The sequence below is a fragment of the Carassius carassius genome, chromosome 2, assembly GCF_963082965.1.
Source record: "Carassius carassius chromosome 2, fCarCar2.1, whole genome shotgun sequence".
Taxonomy (NCBI): domain Eukaryota; kingdom Metazoa; phylum Chordata; class Actinopteri; order Cypriniformes; family Cyprinidae; genus Carassius; species Carassius carassius.
The window spans coordinates 46,091,001-46,110,639 of record NC_081756.1 but is presented as its reverse complement, the minus strand read 5'-3'; the positions used below and the strand labels follow the sequence as shown (position 1 = coordinate 46,110,639).

General features: G+C 36.3%; 1 protein-coding gene across 1 annotated transcript in view; it reads left to right on the top strand.

The window, feature by feature from the left end:
* LOC132095507 (inactive ubiquitin carboxyl-terminal hydrolase 53-like) overlaps nt 1–19,639 on the top strand; it is a 55,693-nt gene that overhangs the window by 1,688 nt on the left and 34,366 nt on the right. Inside the window, exons 2-4 of the mRNA XM_059500575.1 lie at nt 10,196–10,427; nt 10,578–10,599; nt 17,023–17,166. Coding sequence (XP_059356558.1) covers nt 17,023–17,166 — 144 coding nt within the window. The 5' untranslated portion in view covers nt 10,196–10,427; nt 10,578–10,599. The remainder of the gene's footprint in view (nt 1–10,195; nt 10,428–10,577; nt 10,600–17,022; nt 17,167–19,639) is intronic.

Below are 19,639 nucleotides of genomic sequence, written 5' to 3'. Positions count from 1 at the left end.
ACTCCAGTCCATCAGTTAACATTGTGAGAAGTGAAAACCTGGGAGTTTGTAAGAAACAGATTTATCATTTAAGATGATTTTTTTAACTTCAAACTGCTGCTTTCAGCTAAAATATGAGTCTATAGTAATGCTTCATCCAATGAAAAGTCAATATTGTGTCTCCTCACATCAAAATCTACCACCTTATATGTTCAGAACTGTTTTGGTTTATAAACGTTGCTTGATTTGTGTATATTTCTCTCCCAATTCAACTGAGATGACTTTTTCACTTTAGAAAGAAATAGTATGGATACCGGAATCAACTTGCTTGAAGTTAAAAACATCTTAATGATGGATTGGTTTCTTACAAACATGCAGCTTTTCATTTAACAAGATGTTAACTGATGGACTGGAGTGGTGTGGATTATTGTGATGTTTTCATCAGCTGTTTGGACTCTCGTTCTGACGGCACCCATTCACCGCAGAACAAGCCATTCTTTAATATGAGTTTATTTTCTTTTTTCATGCTTGTCAAGATGCTACTCCAAAAGTAACTGACAGGTGCATATGGGTAAATCTTTCCAAAGCGGTAGAAGTTTTTGCTGATCTCACTAAATCCAAACAGTCCTCTTCTCAGCACAGCAGCCAGCTGCTTCATTTCTCATTGTTTGCAAGGAATCCTCCTCTGAATATCTGGAAGTGTCTGACTAAGCACCGCACTAATAATGCATGAAGCCACTGACGCTGAAATAAATATTTTAAACCATTTTTCAGTTAAAAAAAAAAGAAAGGAAAGCGAGTTGGTTGCCGCTTTGTGAATTTGACATTCATTGGCAAGCCGTAAAAGGAAGCGAGGAAATGTTTAGGAAGTCGAGTACGTTTCAGAGAGGATATTGTACTTCAGTCACTGATAAATGTTGATGTCTCGATAAATCTGTTTCTGTTTGTTCAGGAGTTGTTTTGTCACCTGAGTATTAATGTATTATGTGTTTAATGGCCGTGACCTGCCTGCTGTCTCTGAACTCAAAGTGCTGACCGCGTGCTGGAACGCATTGCATGACCAACAGGAAGCCCACACAGGAAACTGCCGTAGCATTGTTGCTTGAAGCCAAAACAGCCTTCTCCATTCCTTCGGGAATTCTGCTGCTCCCTCAAAATTGTTTCAGGGTTTCGCCTCGGCAGTGCGGCCCACGAGGGCAAAACTCTCTTTTTTGTGTAATTCTTGTGGGTTTGATGTCAGAAAAGGATGTTATTCTCCACAGAGCGATGACGTGTTTTTTTAGCACTTGTTGCTGTGGCGTGTGGCCGTCTGTAATTCTCATTTGGTCATTTTCACTGTGTCTTTCCTAAATGCTTCTGACATCTGGTTGCTAAATAAGACTCCTGGCTTTTTTAGGTCTGGATCATCATTTATAGATGTAAAAATCTTTGTTTGTTTCATTGCATAACTATCCATCTGCTGTCTCTGCAGCTGCTTCTCATACAAATTATTTTCAGACTCCGCCCTCAGTTAGATATTTTTATCATACATTGCAACATTATGATGCATGTTTCAATCAAACGCATCATTACATTGCTGTTTGGGAGTTTGCAGATCAGATGACTGTTGTTGTGTGTTAGTTTGCATAATCTGTCAGTGTACAGTGATTCAGACGTTTTGTCACTGCTGAAAAGACAAGAATGTGGGGTTGCGTAGCTTCTGTTTCACAACGCTCTACTTTTATTTGTCATACATGTGCTCTTTTCTTAAGGAAAGGAGATCATCCGTAAATAGTGTTGTATTTTGTTGCCTTGAATAAGAACAGTATGTAACCAGAATGTGATGCAATTTGGCCACATTTCTTTTTCGAGTCAAATCATGATGAGTTATGTTACATGGAAATTTTGAGTAGGAGTTGAAGAATGAGTCCATAAATAAAGAGGAGCTCATTAAACTTTTGAACTTTGTAGATGGCTGTGTGGCAGAAATCAGTTTTCATATTTTTAAAGTAGCTTTAATATTTTATCAATGTATATTTTCTGTTACACATTACGAGTGGTGTCATGAAATGATCTTTTGAGTGATTTATACCTGCAGGCACTTCATTAATCTGTGAATCTCCTCTCCGTCGATCTGCGGAGGGATCGTTATATTAGCCCAGGAAAAATATTAAACAGTTTGAAATGAGTTATTTCATCATAGCCCTTTGAGCTCCATATTTAGAGAGAGTATAATCTTGGAGCAGCAGTAATCATGGTCGGTAATTAATGAGCAGGTCATATAAAACTAATATATAAGGAGAATGAGCCATTTATTATTTGTATTTCAAGTCTTTAATATTCAATTACCAGTAAATCAGTTTAATGTGAGTGAGATGAAGTTATGTTAGTGTGGGAGATAGAATACAAAGAAAAGTGGGCAAACTGTCCCTTTAAATCCATTGTGTGTTTTGTTTTTAGGATTTTGCACAAAAATGTCTCCGTTTCAGTGAATCATTGTAAATTAGAAAGCTGTTCAAAGGCATGAAGAGAACACCGGAAAGGATGTCATGTGCAGTTAATTTCAGCTCTTTGTAGTAAGGCTTGGGGATATCCTCACTTACATTAGGTAAGGAATGTTAGAATCACATGGCATGACTGAAACCAGACTGTCATCATTGCTGTCAATGAAAGTCTCCTTTTGTAGCTGTGAAGTTCTGGCACCTAGAAATGGCTAAACATTCAGTCTTATGCTCATATTCCACTTTAATATACTTTTAAAATGAGTTCTCATTATAGAAATACTATCCTTTAAAGGAATATACATAAGTGCCAACTGAATGTAATGTTTTCAGACTAGGGCTGTCAAGTTATTTTTAAAAATTTTGAATATTCATCGAATTAAATACTACATCCACATTTGAATGCAAAAAAACGTTTGAAAAAATGAAAAAAAAAAAGTTCAAATAAAATTTTTTTTAGGTCTGCGTCAGCTGTCAGGCAGCCTTGTCAGTGGTGCACGAAATGCGACGACGATGTAGTGTCATTGCATTTTAATGCTTTTGTTAGTCTATCCAGTTGAACCCACTAGATGTGGCACAACTATGTTATTCACTCAATATATTGCGAAAAACGAGAGCATCAGTGCGGAGATGTTGTTTATGTCAAAACTAAACAAAGCCAATATATTGAGCCACACAGAATGCATATTTATCACATTTTCTAGAGGGACCTGCATATTGCACTCACGTCTCGCACAAGAGAGCAGCACGTTTAGAAAGCCATGTAAAATTAATGTAAGTTCAACTTTTAAAAAAACGTCTCAACTTTATGGCATTTTACCACATCCCACTGTATCTGATGTTTTTAAATGAAGAAAGTAACCTACTCTTTGAGTTTGTTTTACGGTCCTTTGTGTTAAATACATACATGCATAGTGCTGTTTTTTTATTATTATTATTATTATTTTTAAAGGAACTTCATTAATTACATATGGTTTATAAACATACATGTACCAAAATGTACTAAAAATGGAAATGTTTTTCCCTTTGTGTCTTTGAAAAAATATATATTTTTGAGACTGAACACGTAATACACGCCAAGCTTTCCACAAATTTGTATTTTGTTTACTTTTTTACATGGAGACAAAAAGAGTTTAACTTTCAAAATAGCTCACTTTGAAACCCATTTTCAAAAGTTTACATTTTCATGCCACCGAAACCCTGTTCTCATGTAAAGGAACCAAAAACTCAACTATTTTTTTCTTTTATCATTGAAAACAGTGTAGTGTAAACACCCTGTAATTATTTCCAGCACAAAACCATTATATTTTTCTTTTTTTATGTGCTTTATAGTGAAAAATGTAAGCATTTAACACATACAGAATGTCGTGAAAAAAGTTCATTTTGTGTCGGTAATTCAACTCAAATTGTGAAATTCGGGAATTAAATAAATTCAATGCACACAGACTGAAGTAATTTAAGTTTTTGGTTCTTTTAATTGTGATGATTTGGCTCGCATTTAACAAAAACCCACCAATTCACGATCTCAACAAATTAGAATATGATGAAATGCCAATCAGTTAATCAACTCAAAACACCTGCAAAGGTTTCCTGAGCCTTCAAAATGGTCTCTCAGTTTGATTCACTAGGCTACACAAACATGGGGAAGACTGCTGATCTGACAGTTGTCCAGAAGACAATCATTGACACCCTTCACAAGGAGGGTAAGCCACAAAAATTAATTGCCAAAGAAGCTGGCTGTTCACAGAGTGCTGTATCCAAGCATGTTAACAGAAAGTTGAGTGGGAGGATAAAGTGTGGAAGAAAAAGATGCACAACCAGTCGAGAGAACCACAGCCTTATGAGGACTGTCAAACAAAATCGATTCAAGAATTTGAGTGAACTTCACAAGGAATGGACTGAGGCTGGGGTCAAGGCACCAAGAGCCACCACACACAGACGTGTCGAGGAATTTGGATAGAGTCTTACTGAGGTCTCCTGAGGCGTCTTACCTGGGCTAAGGAGAAGAAGAACTGGACTGTTGCCCAGTGGTCCAAAGTCCTCTTTTCAGATGAGAGCAAGTTTTAAATTTCATTTGGAAACCAAGGTCCTAGAGTCTGGAGGAAGGGTGGAGAAGCTCAAAGCCCAAGTTTGTTTGAAGTCCAGTGTTAAGTTTCCACAGTTTATGATGATTTGGGGTGCAATGTCATCTGCTGGTGTTGGTTCATTGTGTTTTTTTGGAAACCAAAGTAACTGCACCTGTTTACCAAGAAATTTTGGAGCACTTCATGCTTCCTTCTGCTGACCAGCTTTCTGAAGATGCTGATTTCATTTTCCAGCAGGATTTTGCACCTGCCCACACTGCCAAAAGCACCAAAAGTTGGTTAAATGACCATGGTGTTGGTGCGCTTGACTGGCCGGCAATCTCACCAGACCTGAACCCCAGAGAGAATCTATGGGTATTATCAAGAGGAAAATGAGAAACAAGAGACCAAACAATGCAGATGAGCTGAAGGCCACTCTCAAAGAAACCTGTGCTTCCACACCACCTCAGCAGTGCTACAAACTGATCACCTCCATGCCACGCCGAATTGAGGCAGTAATTAAAGCAAAAGGAGCCCCTACCAAGTATTGAGTTACATGTACAGTAAATGAACACACTTTCCAGAAGGACAACAATTCACTGGATTTTTTTATTTTTTTCTTGGTCTTATGAAGTATTCTAATTTGTTGAGATTATTATTTGGTGGGTTTTTGTTAAATGTGAGCCTGTCAGTCTGTGTGCATTGAATTTATTGGCAATAAATTATTTCACAATTTGAGTTGAATTACTGAAATAAATGAACATTTTCATTACATTCTAATTCATTGAGAAGCCCCTTTAGTCATGAAAGTATGCTCTAAGTACGCTTGAGCGTACTTGATTTCATTACTATATTATCGTTAAATACAGTTTTTTTTACACTTTTAACATTTAAGTGCCCATTCAATACAGTTAAGTGCACTTATTTTACATATTTGTTCCATCTGCTATATCAAAAATGATAAGACTGGCCATTTTGCACAACTCTCCTCAATAAAGCCATACATTTGGAGGTTTTGCACAAAAGGAGTGGGATGAGGTATGTATAAAAGTAGAATGCTTTGGGGTTAGCAGTTTGTAAGTCCACAACCTGATAGTAATAGTGAGGCTTGGCATATACCACTGATCAAGTGATCATCAGCTAGATCTGATCTTGCACAGATGTTGCTCACTCTTTATAATGCATTGGTAATGTACAGTAGGCAGTGTGGGTGCTGTATCTTTCTAATGGCAGGTATTTTCTGTGCTACTTCACCCCTCGCTCTTGCTGGCCAAGTTTGTGTCATGCTGGGATGAATGACCATGACCGGTGGCTCATGAGCTCAGGAGAAAAAAACGTCACCCATAATGTCAGCATTTTGCGCTCTCCAGCTACATCATCACCTGATTGTGAGAGCTTTGGTTCGCTCTGCGGCATGCTGCTTTCTATTACCACGTGTGATGATAAGACCGCAGATGACTGCGGAGGTAAATGTGGGGCTGATGTTTAGGTCTTCTCTAGAGCTGAGAAGTGGTTGAAATCTGAGGGGTCCAAGCTGAAGAAGATATGAGAGTGTGTGGATGTGAGTAATCAAATCAACTTTTTGTTGAGAGTTAAAAACAGACCTCTAACAAACAGTAATTGTAACATTATCCAGAGGCTTTTTTAATACTTCCTCTGGATTTTCTGTTGAAAACCTAAAAGCTGAAGTAATGTGAGAAGGTGATATTAGGGAGGTTTTTAGTTCCCACACTCTAGAAAACAGGGCACAATGTATTGTTTTAATATGAAGGAATTTTCCGTATTGTTTTTATACTGGAGTTTGGTCCATACTTTGAATTACACATTGCATTGTGTGTTAGGGTGAAAATAAATGTCTGTAATATTTTATTTTAATTAAAAAAAATAAATTACTGAAGAAATTTTATCCAATTCATGTTTTATTAACTTTTAATTTTTTTATGTATTTAAAAATGTTCTTGTATATCCACCTTGTAAACTTTATAGTTATATTTCATGGATGCTTCTCTTGAAAAAAATACAAATTGAACTCTAAAATCAAAAGAGAGGGGAAAAAATGAACTTATTGACAATTTTCATATTTTTCACTTTTCAATATTTGAGATTTTCATGAGTCATCACATTTTCCTATCAAATTACCATTACCGTAATGTGAAAAGCATCTTTCTTACTGTAATACATTATTGAAAATCATCTTGCTTGACATTTTTTCAATCTAAATAAAAACATTCTAAATTAAAAATTCATAGTCACTAAATGCTTGGAAATATTACTTAAGTTTAAATTGTGAATCCAAAACAAAAGCACCTGAACATTGTGTTTCACCAAACTAGTTGTGATTGGCCCAAACTGGAACATGTTGAGATGTGTTCATGGAGGTGTGTCTCCGGGGCCGAACACGGAGCCTAATCCTGAAGACAAGAGCTCTTTAGCAACACTGCGGCTTATTGCAGACTGTGAGTACATTAATGAGAAAGGCACCCCGTAACCTCAATGTAGGGGTTTCTGCCTTGTTTACATGCTGCTTTTTTGTTAAATATAACCAGAAATGCTGTTAATAGATCAGTGGTCAAACTCTGTTGGTCACCTCAAACAACTACTGAATTATTTGAATACCAGTGTGAATGAAATGCAGTTCAACAATATTTTTTCATTGCTGTCAGTGTATTGACATGCTTTGATAGTGCTCGGTCTGTACAAAAAAAATAACCGACATCATTTTGACTTTCTCAAGTTTGAAGACACACTCATGTGTTGATGCATTTCTAATGGTAGGAAACCTCCAGTTGCATGAATAACATTCCAAGTGAGTAACACACGAATACGTAGCTTCTCTTCACTCTTAACACTTTGGTGCTTTTTGTCATTTTTGAACAAAACATTGTATTTTTTGGATATTAGTTTTTATTTTTAATAGATATTAGTTTTTTTTTAATGTCATCAGAATGGTACAAAACTTGTTTTTGGCACTTGCTATGTGAACATGCTAATGGCATAGTTCAAAAATGTTAAATGGTACTGGAATAATTATGGAAATTATCATTGGAAATGAATGGGAAACCAATTTTATCTAGTGGAAACGTTTGGTACTGCGCCTAAACAAAATCTTACCGAAAGCTCATTTTTTTGAGATATCAACTTCAAATTTAAAAACACAGCTTGTTAAGATTTATGGCTTTGATTTTCTCACAGATGTAGATTAAAACATGTTTTGGAAAATTTCATATTAGATTTAAAATGGTAGTTTTGTGCATTTTTGATAATAATAAACTTAAGCTTCTACAACATTTTTCAAACTTCACTTTAACTTTTTTCAGCAGTACTCTGCCTGCTAATGTGTCTCTTTTAAAAAAAAGACCAAATTGAAGTCTGTGGTCCATAGCATTTAGATTTACGATTGGAAATTTCATGTCTTTGCTCAAAAAGGTGGTTTACAGGTAATAAATGGATCATAAATATAATTTAGTACCATAAAATCCCCTAAAACACCCCGCAGTCGGTGTGTGAATGTGTGTGTGAATGGGTGAATGTGAGGCAAATTGTAAAGCGCTTTGGATGGCCATGTGGTCTGTTGAAAGCGCTATATAAATGCAGTCCATTTACCATTTACCATTTAAAAATATTTAAACCTTTCCATTGTACAAAAGGTTATTTATGGAGGAAAAAGGTTTTTTAGATTGCTGCAAAAATCCCTTTGGAACCTTTATTTTTAAAGGGTGTTGAGAATACTATAACCTATATGCTAAAACTGAACTTAGAACCAAAAGTAGCAAACAGTCTCCCACATGTTCTTATTTTTAGCTTTTTATTTTCACTAAATCAAGCAGTTCCTCCCTTGATCTTCTCCAGACCTCCACGCCATAATCTACAAGCCAACAACCAATCTAGTGTGGAACCTTTTTGGAAACTTAATGTCCTGTTCTGTTTTTAATAATGGTATCAGATGAATACATTATTTCAGCATGATCTCATATAAAATCTTGTAAAGGTTCTTCATCTGAAAGGAATTTAAAAATGACAATGTGAGCACTGCTTGTGAGTGATATACTGTAGGCTTACTAGAAATGACAAACCAGTAAAAAGTTGGGAGATTTGAGTCTTGCAGCTGTAACAATTAGGATACATGATGGAGAATGGACTTTGCAATCAGTCACTAAGCAGAACAAAGTGATCAACAACCAAAAATGTAATTTATTTACATAAATTGAGTAAAACTTGTCCAATGCTTCAGTTAGGGTGGATAGCATATTTTAAGATCCATGGGTGTGTTCCAAAATGCTCCCTAGTTTAGTAATAAGTACTCTGCCCAAGGGAGTCAGCCATTTGTAGTGCTGGCGCATTGTCAAAATCATTCCTCCATGCACTGAAAAATATGCTACCTGGAACTTCCCAGAATACACATGGATTTTGGTCTGTCTGCTGAGATGAATGAGAATGCTAACGAATGCTAGCTTTATCCAGGTATTATAGACCTCATTATTAAATAATAATTTATTGGTCAATAAACAAGAAGGATACTGTTTATACAACAGTGTCTTTGTTAAAAGGTCATTGATATTTAGTGATATTCAGCAATATTATTGATTCGACTGCACTGACACTATCTGAGAAAACTTAAACTGACTTTTGTAGAGTTGCCTTTGTCAGTGTTTCAGAGTTGATCAATTATGAAACCACTTCAGTTAATGAACTGAATTGAATTAACATTGAACTAAATAAAGCTAAACAATGACACTTGTCTTCTGTAGAGCTTTTTCTAGCTAAATCCATTGTTTTGGAATTGATGAACCGTAATTGAACTAAACTGAATCAACATTGATGTAAAATGAACTGAATTATGGTACAAGTTTTGTCTTTATTATATAGCTTTATAGCTGAATATAATCATAATTGATTACCTTTGCAGCATCGACACTTTTTGAACTGAATTGAATCAACATTGAACTAAACTGAGCTAAATGATGATGTCTTCTTGTCTTCTGTGGAGCAGCTTTAAAGCTAAATTGAAGTTGTTTCATAATTGATTAATTTTTCAATATTTTACATTCATATTTTCTTGTTTATTACTGTACATCTGCTACAGTATGTACTGTGCATTATGTTTAACAAAGACTTGACTTAAGTTAACAGATATGCTTTAATGCAGCGTCACTGTGTTGATATTGACTCATTATAACAGTTAAGGTATCAAGGCCATTGCTAGTGGCCAAATTTTGTTAGATTTTCAAGAGGAAGCAACAGAGTAGCTGCATTTACATATGTTGTCTGTTATTCCTTCTCTGTGCACTTGCCAAAACCTTGCCATGTTGTCAGTCTGTTCCTGTTGGGCAACATTAGCTTGCTTGCATAGAAACAAGTTGGTGCAAAATCGTAAAAAGGTTAAACAATAACATTATTCAGTGCAGCAATACCAGTTGGATGAGCTGACCTACTGACTTTTGCACAGTTTTGAATGTTTAGCCACTCCTCTCATTAGTGATTTGTAAGGAGGTCTTTATAATAATATGGAGTATTGTGTTGTTGTTGTCAGTGTCTCAATTTGGAGAAATCAATATACGTGATAAACCAGGCTCACATTCAATGTGCAGATGTATTCTGCAGATGTAGTCATTCAAGCAGACATGTTAAAATGCTCTTTAAAAAATTCATGCATTGCTTTGCTTCTGTCCACAGAGTGAGCCCTACTCATTCTAAGGCTGTTGTCCTTCAAGAGCAGCGTCTGAAACATGGATGACCCTTTAAAGGTTGACTGATTCCAGCTGACACCTTCATAACTATGCTGCGAGTCTTGCAAGGCCCGATGGCCACAGTAGCCACCAACAACCCACCGAAATCCTCAACCTAATTCAGGGAATGATCAAACCATCCTTTCTACGACACCCATCAAGAGACCTCTTACATACAGGTTAGTAACAAAAATGAAACACTTTTACTCAAGGACTGACTAAAACTTGTAGGAAATGGACATTAAGATCCTCAAGTTAACCTGTCATAACAACCCTTTCCCATTTTGACTTGTAAAATTACCTGAAATTAAAACTTAAAACTTCTGTAGGACAGCAGATATCCCAAATCCAGTGTTGGGGAGTAACTAGTTACATGTAACGGCGTTACGTAATCTAATTACAAAATTATTGTAACTGTAATTAGTTACAGTTACTAAGAAAAAATGAGTAATTAAATTACAGTTACTTATGAAATTGAATATTGAATATTTACACACATCCACATACAGATTTAACTGATTTCTTTCCCAAATTGCACTGACTAATCTGAGACATACCGCGCTAATAATTTCCGGGATGCGGAAATACAGGCGTGGACTGGACACCGGGACAACCGTGACAATTCCCGGTGGCCTGGCAGCCGATTTTGCCCCAGTATTTAATGTCATTATTGTATAATTGCACGCCGAATGTACTAAAGCGATCATCTGAGAGAGAGAGAGAGAGAGAGAGAGAGAGAGACTTTGACTTTTAAGCTTCTTTTATTTACAGACACTTATAAAAAACAATAAATATTAAATTCCACAAGAAAGCATTAAAAAAAAATCCTACCTACTTATACATAACTAGGTTTTTAGCGCACATTCAAATTAATTTCAATTCATAACATTATATCATAACCTCTCTCTTCACTTGGTTGACATAAAATACCTTTAGTACCCCAGAAAGAAAAGAAAGAGTCAGTATCATTTACAAATTCATAAAACCTGTACTCCAAAATTAACCTACTTTTTACCAAAGCCTTAAACATATGTAAAGGATCAATTCCTCCACTAAGAAGTGTTTTATTCTTCCTTGTCAGCCAAATTGCCATTTTGGCCTTACCAAACAAGAAATTGACCAAAACTGTTTGTGTCCTGTTTGAGGCACTATATTTTGGTCCAAAAACAAAAAGACCATTTGTAAAGTGAAAACCAAAACTATGACTCAATTCTCCCAATACACCAAACATGTCTTTTAGCCTTGAACAACCAATAAAAATATGAAAAACAGTTTCTGAAATTCCACAAAAAGAACACTCCTCCTCTTGCAAAGGATTCAGACGTGCCTTATATCGATTTGTTGCTATTATCCAATGTGAAATTCGCCACTGCAAATCTCCATTCCGTTTTTCAATTGGTTTCTTATATAAGGACCTCCAACTACCTTTTGGGGAAGTACCAGACTCAACAAATTCAGTCCACTTAGTTTCTGGAAGTTCTTTTAAAGCTCTTAAATTGAGATACTTTACACACACACAATAAAGAGCTTTCTTAGAAGTAATGTTAAAAAGACCAAGTTCAGGTGTCCTAAAAGAGAGCAGACTTCCTTCAAACTCTTGCCAGTCTCCTACATCCACAGCCACACTGATGTTGGGGAATGCATTCTCTGATTTTTCAACTTTTAGTGGCAGCACAGGAAAAAAGACTTGAATTTCAGCTAGCAGTTTTTTCACAACTCGAACAGAACGGATACCAGTCTTTATGGCCAGTTGTTCTGCAGTAATCCACTGGTCATTTGACCTAAGATGGCAGATCTTATGAACCCCTGCTCTCACCAAGCTCGTACGTACAGTCTGTGATTTCAAAATCGCACTGGGTAGGTGAGAATTAAAAATTAAAGGTTCTTCAAGATCCCAGGGACTCTGTGTTTCAGAAATCTCCCTTTTAACAATAAAAATCTGCCATGCATTGAGTACTGAGGCATAAAAAGATGGGAGCCTACTAAGATCAATCTCCTTTAAATTCATTAAAAAGAGATGTCTGTCCAAATTCAACCGTCCCACTCGATTCAATAAGGCACAAGCCACTCTTATCCAGTTCTGAGACTGATGATAAAGTAGTCTCTGGGCTGTTTGCAGTCTAAAAGCAGCCACTTTAGACTTAATATCCATGAGACCTTGGCCTCCTTCATGTACCTGCAGATACAAAACTGACTCTCGTAGCCAATGTTGACCAGACCAGAAAAAATTTACAATCAATTTTTGGATTCCTCCAATTAAATCTTCTGGTGGATTCAACACAATTAATCGATGCCATAGGATAGAGGCGGCAAGATTGTTTATAACCAGCACTCTTCCCCTATAGGACAGTTGAGGCAAAATCCAGTTCCATTTTGACAATCTGGCACAAACTTTGTCCTTCAAACCTTCCCAGTTTTTTCTTTGGTAGTTTTCAGAACCCATAAAAATTCCTAAAAACTTAAAACCATTTTTTTCCCACTTAACATTTTCAGGGATGACTGGTAAAGGCATTTTTGTTTTATCATTACACCAGAATGCTTCTGTTTTACCCCAGTTGAGTTTTGCAGATGATGCTCTCTCATATAATCCAATACTGTAACTAATAATATCAATATCTTTTTGTTCTTTCACAATTACAGTAATGTCATCCGCATATGCAGTCAGTTTAACAGAATGAAGGCCATCACCAAACAATAAACCAGACAGATCTTTTCTTAGTAGACATAAAAGTGGTTCAACTGCTAAAACATAAAGCTGGCCTGACAGTGGACACCCCTGCCTAATACCCTTCTGTATACTTATTGGTTGGCTTAAACCACCACCAATCTTTAGAATAGAAGATACATTCATATACAAGAGTTTGATCCAAGATATAAAAACATTTCCAAACCCAAATGCATGCAATGTTTCAAACAGAAAACCATGGTCCACTCTATCAAAGGCTTTTTCCTGATCCAGGAACAAAAAACCTACATCCACTTCATACAGTTTAGAGTAGTCCAAAATATCTCTGATCAGAAAAATGTTATCATGTATTGTCCTTTCTGGGATACAATAGGACTGGTCTTGATGTATTATATCCCCCAAAACAGATTTCATTCTATTAGCCAATAACTTAGCTATTAACTTATAGTCAGATGTTAGAATCGATACAGGCCTCCAATTTTTTAGGAAACTCAAGTCTCCTTTCTTGGGTATCAGGGCCAACACTGCCCGTTGACAACTTTTGGGAAGTAGTTTATCTTTAAAACATTCTTGAACCACCTCATAAAAGTCTCTTCCAATGATCCTCCAAAAAGCCTTATAAAAGTCCACTGGCAGTCCATCAATTCCAGGTGCACGGCCCGCATTCATCTGTATCACTGCATCAGTTAGCTCCTTAAACGAAACAGCACTGTCCAGAGTCCGACTCTGCTCTTTAGTGATGGTAGGAAGCTGTTGTAGTAATTGTGAAACGCATCCAGTATCAGTGTCCTCCTTTTTATAAAGTTCTGAATAGAAATCCACTGCAATCTTTCGCATTTTCCTTGAATCAAAAGTCTTTAGTCCATCTGGTGTTGTTAAACAGTGCATTTCATTTTGTTTTTTTGAGACCTTTTCTAAATTAAAAAAATATGCAGTGGGAGCATCCATGTCGTGTATAGACATAAACCGTGACCTTATTAGGGCACCTTTAGCCCGAACTTGCAATAAAGTTTCAAGATCTTGCTTCTTTTCAGATAACTTTCCATCTAATGATGAATCTGAATGTTGAATCATTCCAGCTGTAATCTGAAAGATCTCTTGCTCTATTTCAGACATTCGTTGTTTAATGTTTCTAGTAGACAAGAAAGTAAATTGCTGACAAAAAACTCTTATTTGGGTCTTTCCTATCTCCCACCACTGTATCAAACTTTCAAAATCATCCTTTTGGGAAACCCACTCACTCCAAAACAATTCAAATTTTTCACAAAAATCTTTTTCTTTTAACAACGCTACATTAAACTTCCAGTAAGGACTTTTACATTTTTGATTTGTCAAGGCAATATTCACTGAAATAAAATGATGATCTGATATACAGCATGGAAAAATGTTACACTCCATTAATCTATTATTTTCTGTACGCTTAATATAGAGCCTGTCAAGTCTAGCTGCACTAATCCTCCCTTGTGAAACTCTTGTCCATGTATATTGTTTTACAACATTATTCTTTTCTCTCCACACATCTATAAGATCATGTTGAACAATAATACTTTTCAAGAAAGAAGCTGATACAGAATCTGGTTCCTCATTATTTCTGTCTAAAAGAAAATTTAGAGTACAGTTCCAATCACCACCGACAACTATAAATTCATCAGGAGTAAAACTTTTTAAAAAATCTCCCAACTTTTTGAATAACAAAGTTCTTTCTGTGCCTCTATTTGGAGCATAAATATTTATGAAAACAAATACTTGATTATGAATTTCAGCTTTCACAATGAGAAGACGTCCTTTCTCCAATTCTATTTTTGATAAAATATTAACATCAATATTAGCTGAAAATAAGATAGCTACTCCAGCACTGATATTTGTGCCATGGCTTACACAAGTTTTCCCTTCCCACCACAAATTCAACTCGGATTCATTATTTGAATCACTGTGCGTTTCTTGTAAAAATATTACATTATTATCTTTCAGCCTAAGAAATTCAGATAGTAAAGCTCTTTTCCCACCATCCCTCAACCCATTAACATTTAAAGATCCCACTCTTAGAATCTGCATTATAGGGGAGAGAAAAAAGAAACAGAAAAAAAAAGCAGAAAAACGACAAAGTAAAAATAGATCCCACAGCCATGTGCATTTATTTTTTCCGTTTTAACATTTTTGCCTGATCATTTTGAGCTTTACGTGCAGCCGTCATAAATTTTTTCAGCCTAAATCTTTTTTGTTTCGAAATCACGTCGTAACCAACAGTCTTCTGAGCAATCATTACCGATTTAACAAATTTGTCACCATCAGCGAAGTATTTTAAAACATCAATTTTTTTGCCTTTAGTTTGATCCAGAAATTCGTTTAATTCCTCCACAGAATAAACGTCATTCATCGACTGACTGTAATCAAATTCAGACACCTCCGAGCCGCTATCACATCCCTCCATCTGAGCCTCATCGCTATCTTCATCTACTACCAAAGCAGACTGCAAACCACTACCACTCTCATCCTCAACACCAGTACTCAGTTCACTGTCCTTTACATAATCAACTACATCATTTTTCGAAACATCTGGGCCGCATTTGTTTTCAACATCTTGTTTAAACAAATTAAAAGCACTCACCTCTGATTTTGAACTCTGTTCTGAAGCACTTTGCTCAGTTGGGGATTTAACCTGGGTTGTTTCGCTGGGTTGAGAAATTCCACAGGTAGAAACAGAAGCCTCGATATCCTCACCTTGAGTTTCCTTCCTCTTTTGTTTTTTTGCTGGGATCGTTGTTTCTTTTACAATGTTAAGTCTTTTTTCCTTATCATGATTTTCAGTATTCTCCGTTCGATCTACGTGCTCATCAATATTTCCGTCCTTCACTTCATTCTCCGTCTGTTTTTTATGCGGGCAAGTAAATCTCTTATGCCCCAAATCTCCGCAATCAAAGCAACGCATACTATCTGTTGTTGCGAAAATCATGTACGAGCTATCTCCATGTTGTATGCGAAAAGAGATTTCCAAAGTCTTAGAGGGTGCATTTAAAAACATGAAAACATGTCTTCGAAAAGACAACACATGTTTCAATGCAGCATTTTTGCATCCAAGTGGAACTACTTTGATGGAACTAGCAAACTTACCAAATCGACTAAGTTCTTTGATAATCTCTTCATTAGAAATGAAAGGAGGCACGTTTGAAATCGTTACTTTAGTAGCAGGTGCGCGCAATGGCGTTATCTGCACCAAAGTGTCGGACACAACAATTCCGTTTTCAACAAGCCTGTTCACTAAATTTTCCTCTTTTAGAAAAACCACGACGGCCTTGTTCATTCTTGAGGCTGAGACTATTTTTCCATGTCCTACAATCTCTCCCATTGCAAGTAGAACATCTTCTACCGTAAACGCTTGATCCGAAGCAACTTTACATCCATTCTTGATTGAGAAAACAGGCGTTCCCTCACCAGAGGGAGACGCCATAGTTTTCTAAATCAACAAACGGATTTTAACGACTTTTTTTTTTTTTTGTTTTTTTTTTGTTTTTACAAAAATAAAACAAAAACATTTAAGTGATAAATGAGAAAAAAAGAAAACCCCACCATAAAAAAAGAAAACGAGAAAATTGAAACGAATTCAAGCGCACCGCTCTCACACCCCACGCCACACTCTCACTTCCCAGCATGCACCACACACGAGAGAGAGAGAGAGAGAGAGAGAGAGTTTTCAACCTTTCAACCTCTGCTGCCTCAATATTCCTCATAATTCCTAAAACTGCTCTGTGTCACTTCATGTGCATTTTACTTATTTTAGGAAAACTATCATCATATACAAAGAGACAGCAGTTTAAAAAAAACACCAATGTGTCAGGAGTTTATTACACAGAATACGTCACATGCTTATTAGATAACTGTATTTAAGTTGATGTATATGCTTTTATTTATTATTCTTTAATTTTCACAAATTTATAAAAGTAATCAAAAAGTACTCAAAAGTAATTAGTTACACTACTTTAATAAAGTAATTGAAAAAGTTACACTACTATTACATTTTAAACAGGGTAACTTGTAATCTGTAACCTATTACATTTCCAAAGTAACCTTCCCAACACTGCCCAAATCCAATGGCATGGGCCAAGTTCTTCAGGAGACCAGGAGGCAATCTTGGCAGGTCTTACCAGCCAGGATCTATGCTATCCTTGGCCCCAACCAAGGGACTACTAAATGAGCCGGGACAGAACAGCTGCTTCCTCAACAGTGCAGTGCAGGTATGTGTTTAACCCAAAGCTAAGGAAACAGTTGCATGAGCAGGTTTGTTTTACATGCATGCTTTTGACATTAATACTATTGTTTACTTGGAATAAATATACTTAAAAATGCGAGTCTAAATGAATTAAATAAGTGGAATATATGTAATAAATTGTGTTAAAATAATGTGTATGTACTAAATAGTTTTAATAACATATTTAAATGCATTTAATTCATTTATTTTAAGACTGCATTTATTTGTTAAAATAAACAATAAAAACTTAATATTGCAAAATATTATTTCAATTTAAAATAACCATTTTCAGTTTTGATATATTTTAAATGTCATTTATCATTAGCATCATTACTCCAGTCTTCAGTGTCACATGATCCTTCAGAAATCAGTCCAATAAGCTGATTTGCTGCTCAAGAAACATTTCTTATTATTAGCAATCTTGAAAACAGTTATACTGCTTAATATTTTTGTGGAGACCATGAGAGACTTTTTTTCCCTTTTTTTTCAGGATGAGAAAGGTTTTTTTTTAACTGCATTTATTAGAAATAGGCATCTCTTGTAACCATGTAAATGTCTCCATCCTTTCAAAAATAAATAATTATAATTATATGTAGTAAAATCTAAGGAGAAAATTGAACATAAAGACTTGAATACTTAATTTATTAACATTTAATGGCTAAAGTCTTCAACTTTGAATAAACTAAATACAAGTGGTCGACCGATATATCGCCAGGGCCGATATTTGGCATTTTTTTAAATATAGGCATCTGTGTTCAGTACTCCGGACTTTTATTTTGACGGTGCTGAGAAAGGCAGCGCCTGAGCACAGTGGTCATTCTACCTCTTGTTTGCCGTCGTTGTTCACAGTTCTGTCTAATACGGATAGAAGTTTGTCTAATAAACAGATAGAATGGTCAAACAAAGAAATTAATGTATACAAAATCAGTATCTCATATAACTCCACTACTTAAGAAACCCACCCTCAACCCATCTCTTTTAGAGAACTACAGACCAGTTTCTCTTCTTCCTTTCATTGCAAAAACACTTGAACGAGCTGTGTTCAATTTCCTTGACAGCAACCAGTCTGGTTTCAGAAGTGGACATTCAACTGAGACTGCCTTGCTCTCCGTTGTTGAAGCCCTAAGACTGGCAAGAGCGGAATCCAAATCTTCAGTACTTGTTAGATCTGTCCACTGCTTTTGACATGGTTAACCACCAAATCCACCTGTTAACACTACTGAAAAAAGGCATCTCAGGAACTGCACTCCAGTGGTTTGAGTTTTACCTATCAGAAAGGTCCTTAAAGTATATTGGAGAGGTGAGGTGTCCAAGTCACAACATCTCACTACTGGGGTGCCTCAGGGCTCAGTTCTTGGACCACTTCTCTTTTCTGTCTACATGGCATCATTAGGTTCTGTCATTCAGAAACATGGCTATTCATACCACTGCTATGCTGATGACACTCAACTCTACCTCTCATTCCATCCTGATGATCCGACGGTAGCTGCTCGCATCTCAGCTTGTCTAACAGACATGTCTTACTGGATGAAGAACCATCACCTTCAACTCAACCTTGCCAAGACAGAACTGCTTGTGGTTCCAGCAAACCCATAATTTCATCACAAACTCCTTCAAAAACAGCCTGAAACCTTGGAGTTATGATAGATGATCAGCTAACTTTCTCAGAACACATTGCTAAAACTGGCCGGATCTGCAGATTTGCTTTATTCAACATCAAGAAGATCAAGCCCTTTCTTTCAGAACATGCTGCACAACTCCTTGTTCAAGCTCTTGATCTGTCCAGGCTGGACTATTGCAATGCTCTCTTGGCAGGTCTTCCTGCCAGTTCTATCAAACCTTTACAATTAATCCTGAACGCGGCAGCAATATTCATTTTTAATTAGCCGAAAAGAATACACGTCACTCCTCTAACAATTTCCACTGGCTACCAATAGCTGCTCCCATTAAATTCAAGGTATTGATGTTTGCATACAAACCACCACTGGCGCTGCACCCCTTTACCTAAATTCATTACTTCAAACTTATATGCCCTCTAGTAGCTTGTCTTCTGCAGTTGAACGTTGCTTGATTGTTCATCATGCAAAACCAGAATAATATTTTAGGAGTTTAAAAAGACAGATTAGAGGAGAAGCACACTTTTGCCAAATTTACGTTGCAGAGGTACTTCTGAAGTGGCATTTAGCTGTCATTACACGGACTGTTTAATGCTGCTCAGAAGTGGCATGAATGCATTTACACAAATGCAACCGTATGCTTTGGTACTAGGTGCTAAAGCTGGTCAGAGCAGGCTTAATTTAGTATGGCTTTTTTGCGGCATTACATCTTTACACAGATTTTTGAGCAGGCATAGAACAGTCTTAACCTGGTTGTGTAAAGATGCCTTATTTTGAGGCGCTTCCTACATAGGGTTTTCAGGCACATTTCAGATAGAAACGCTGTTACAAACTGCTTCAGAA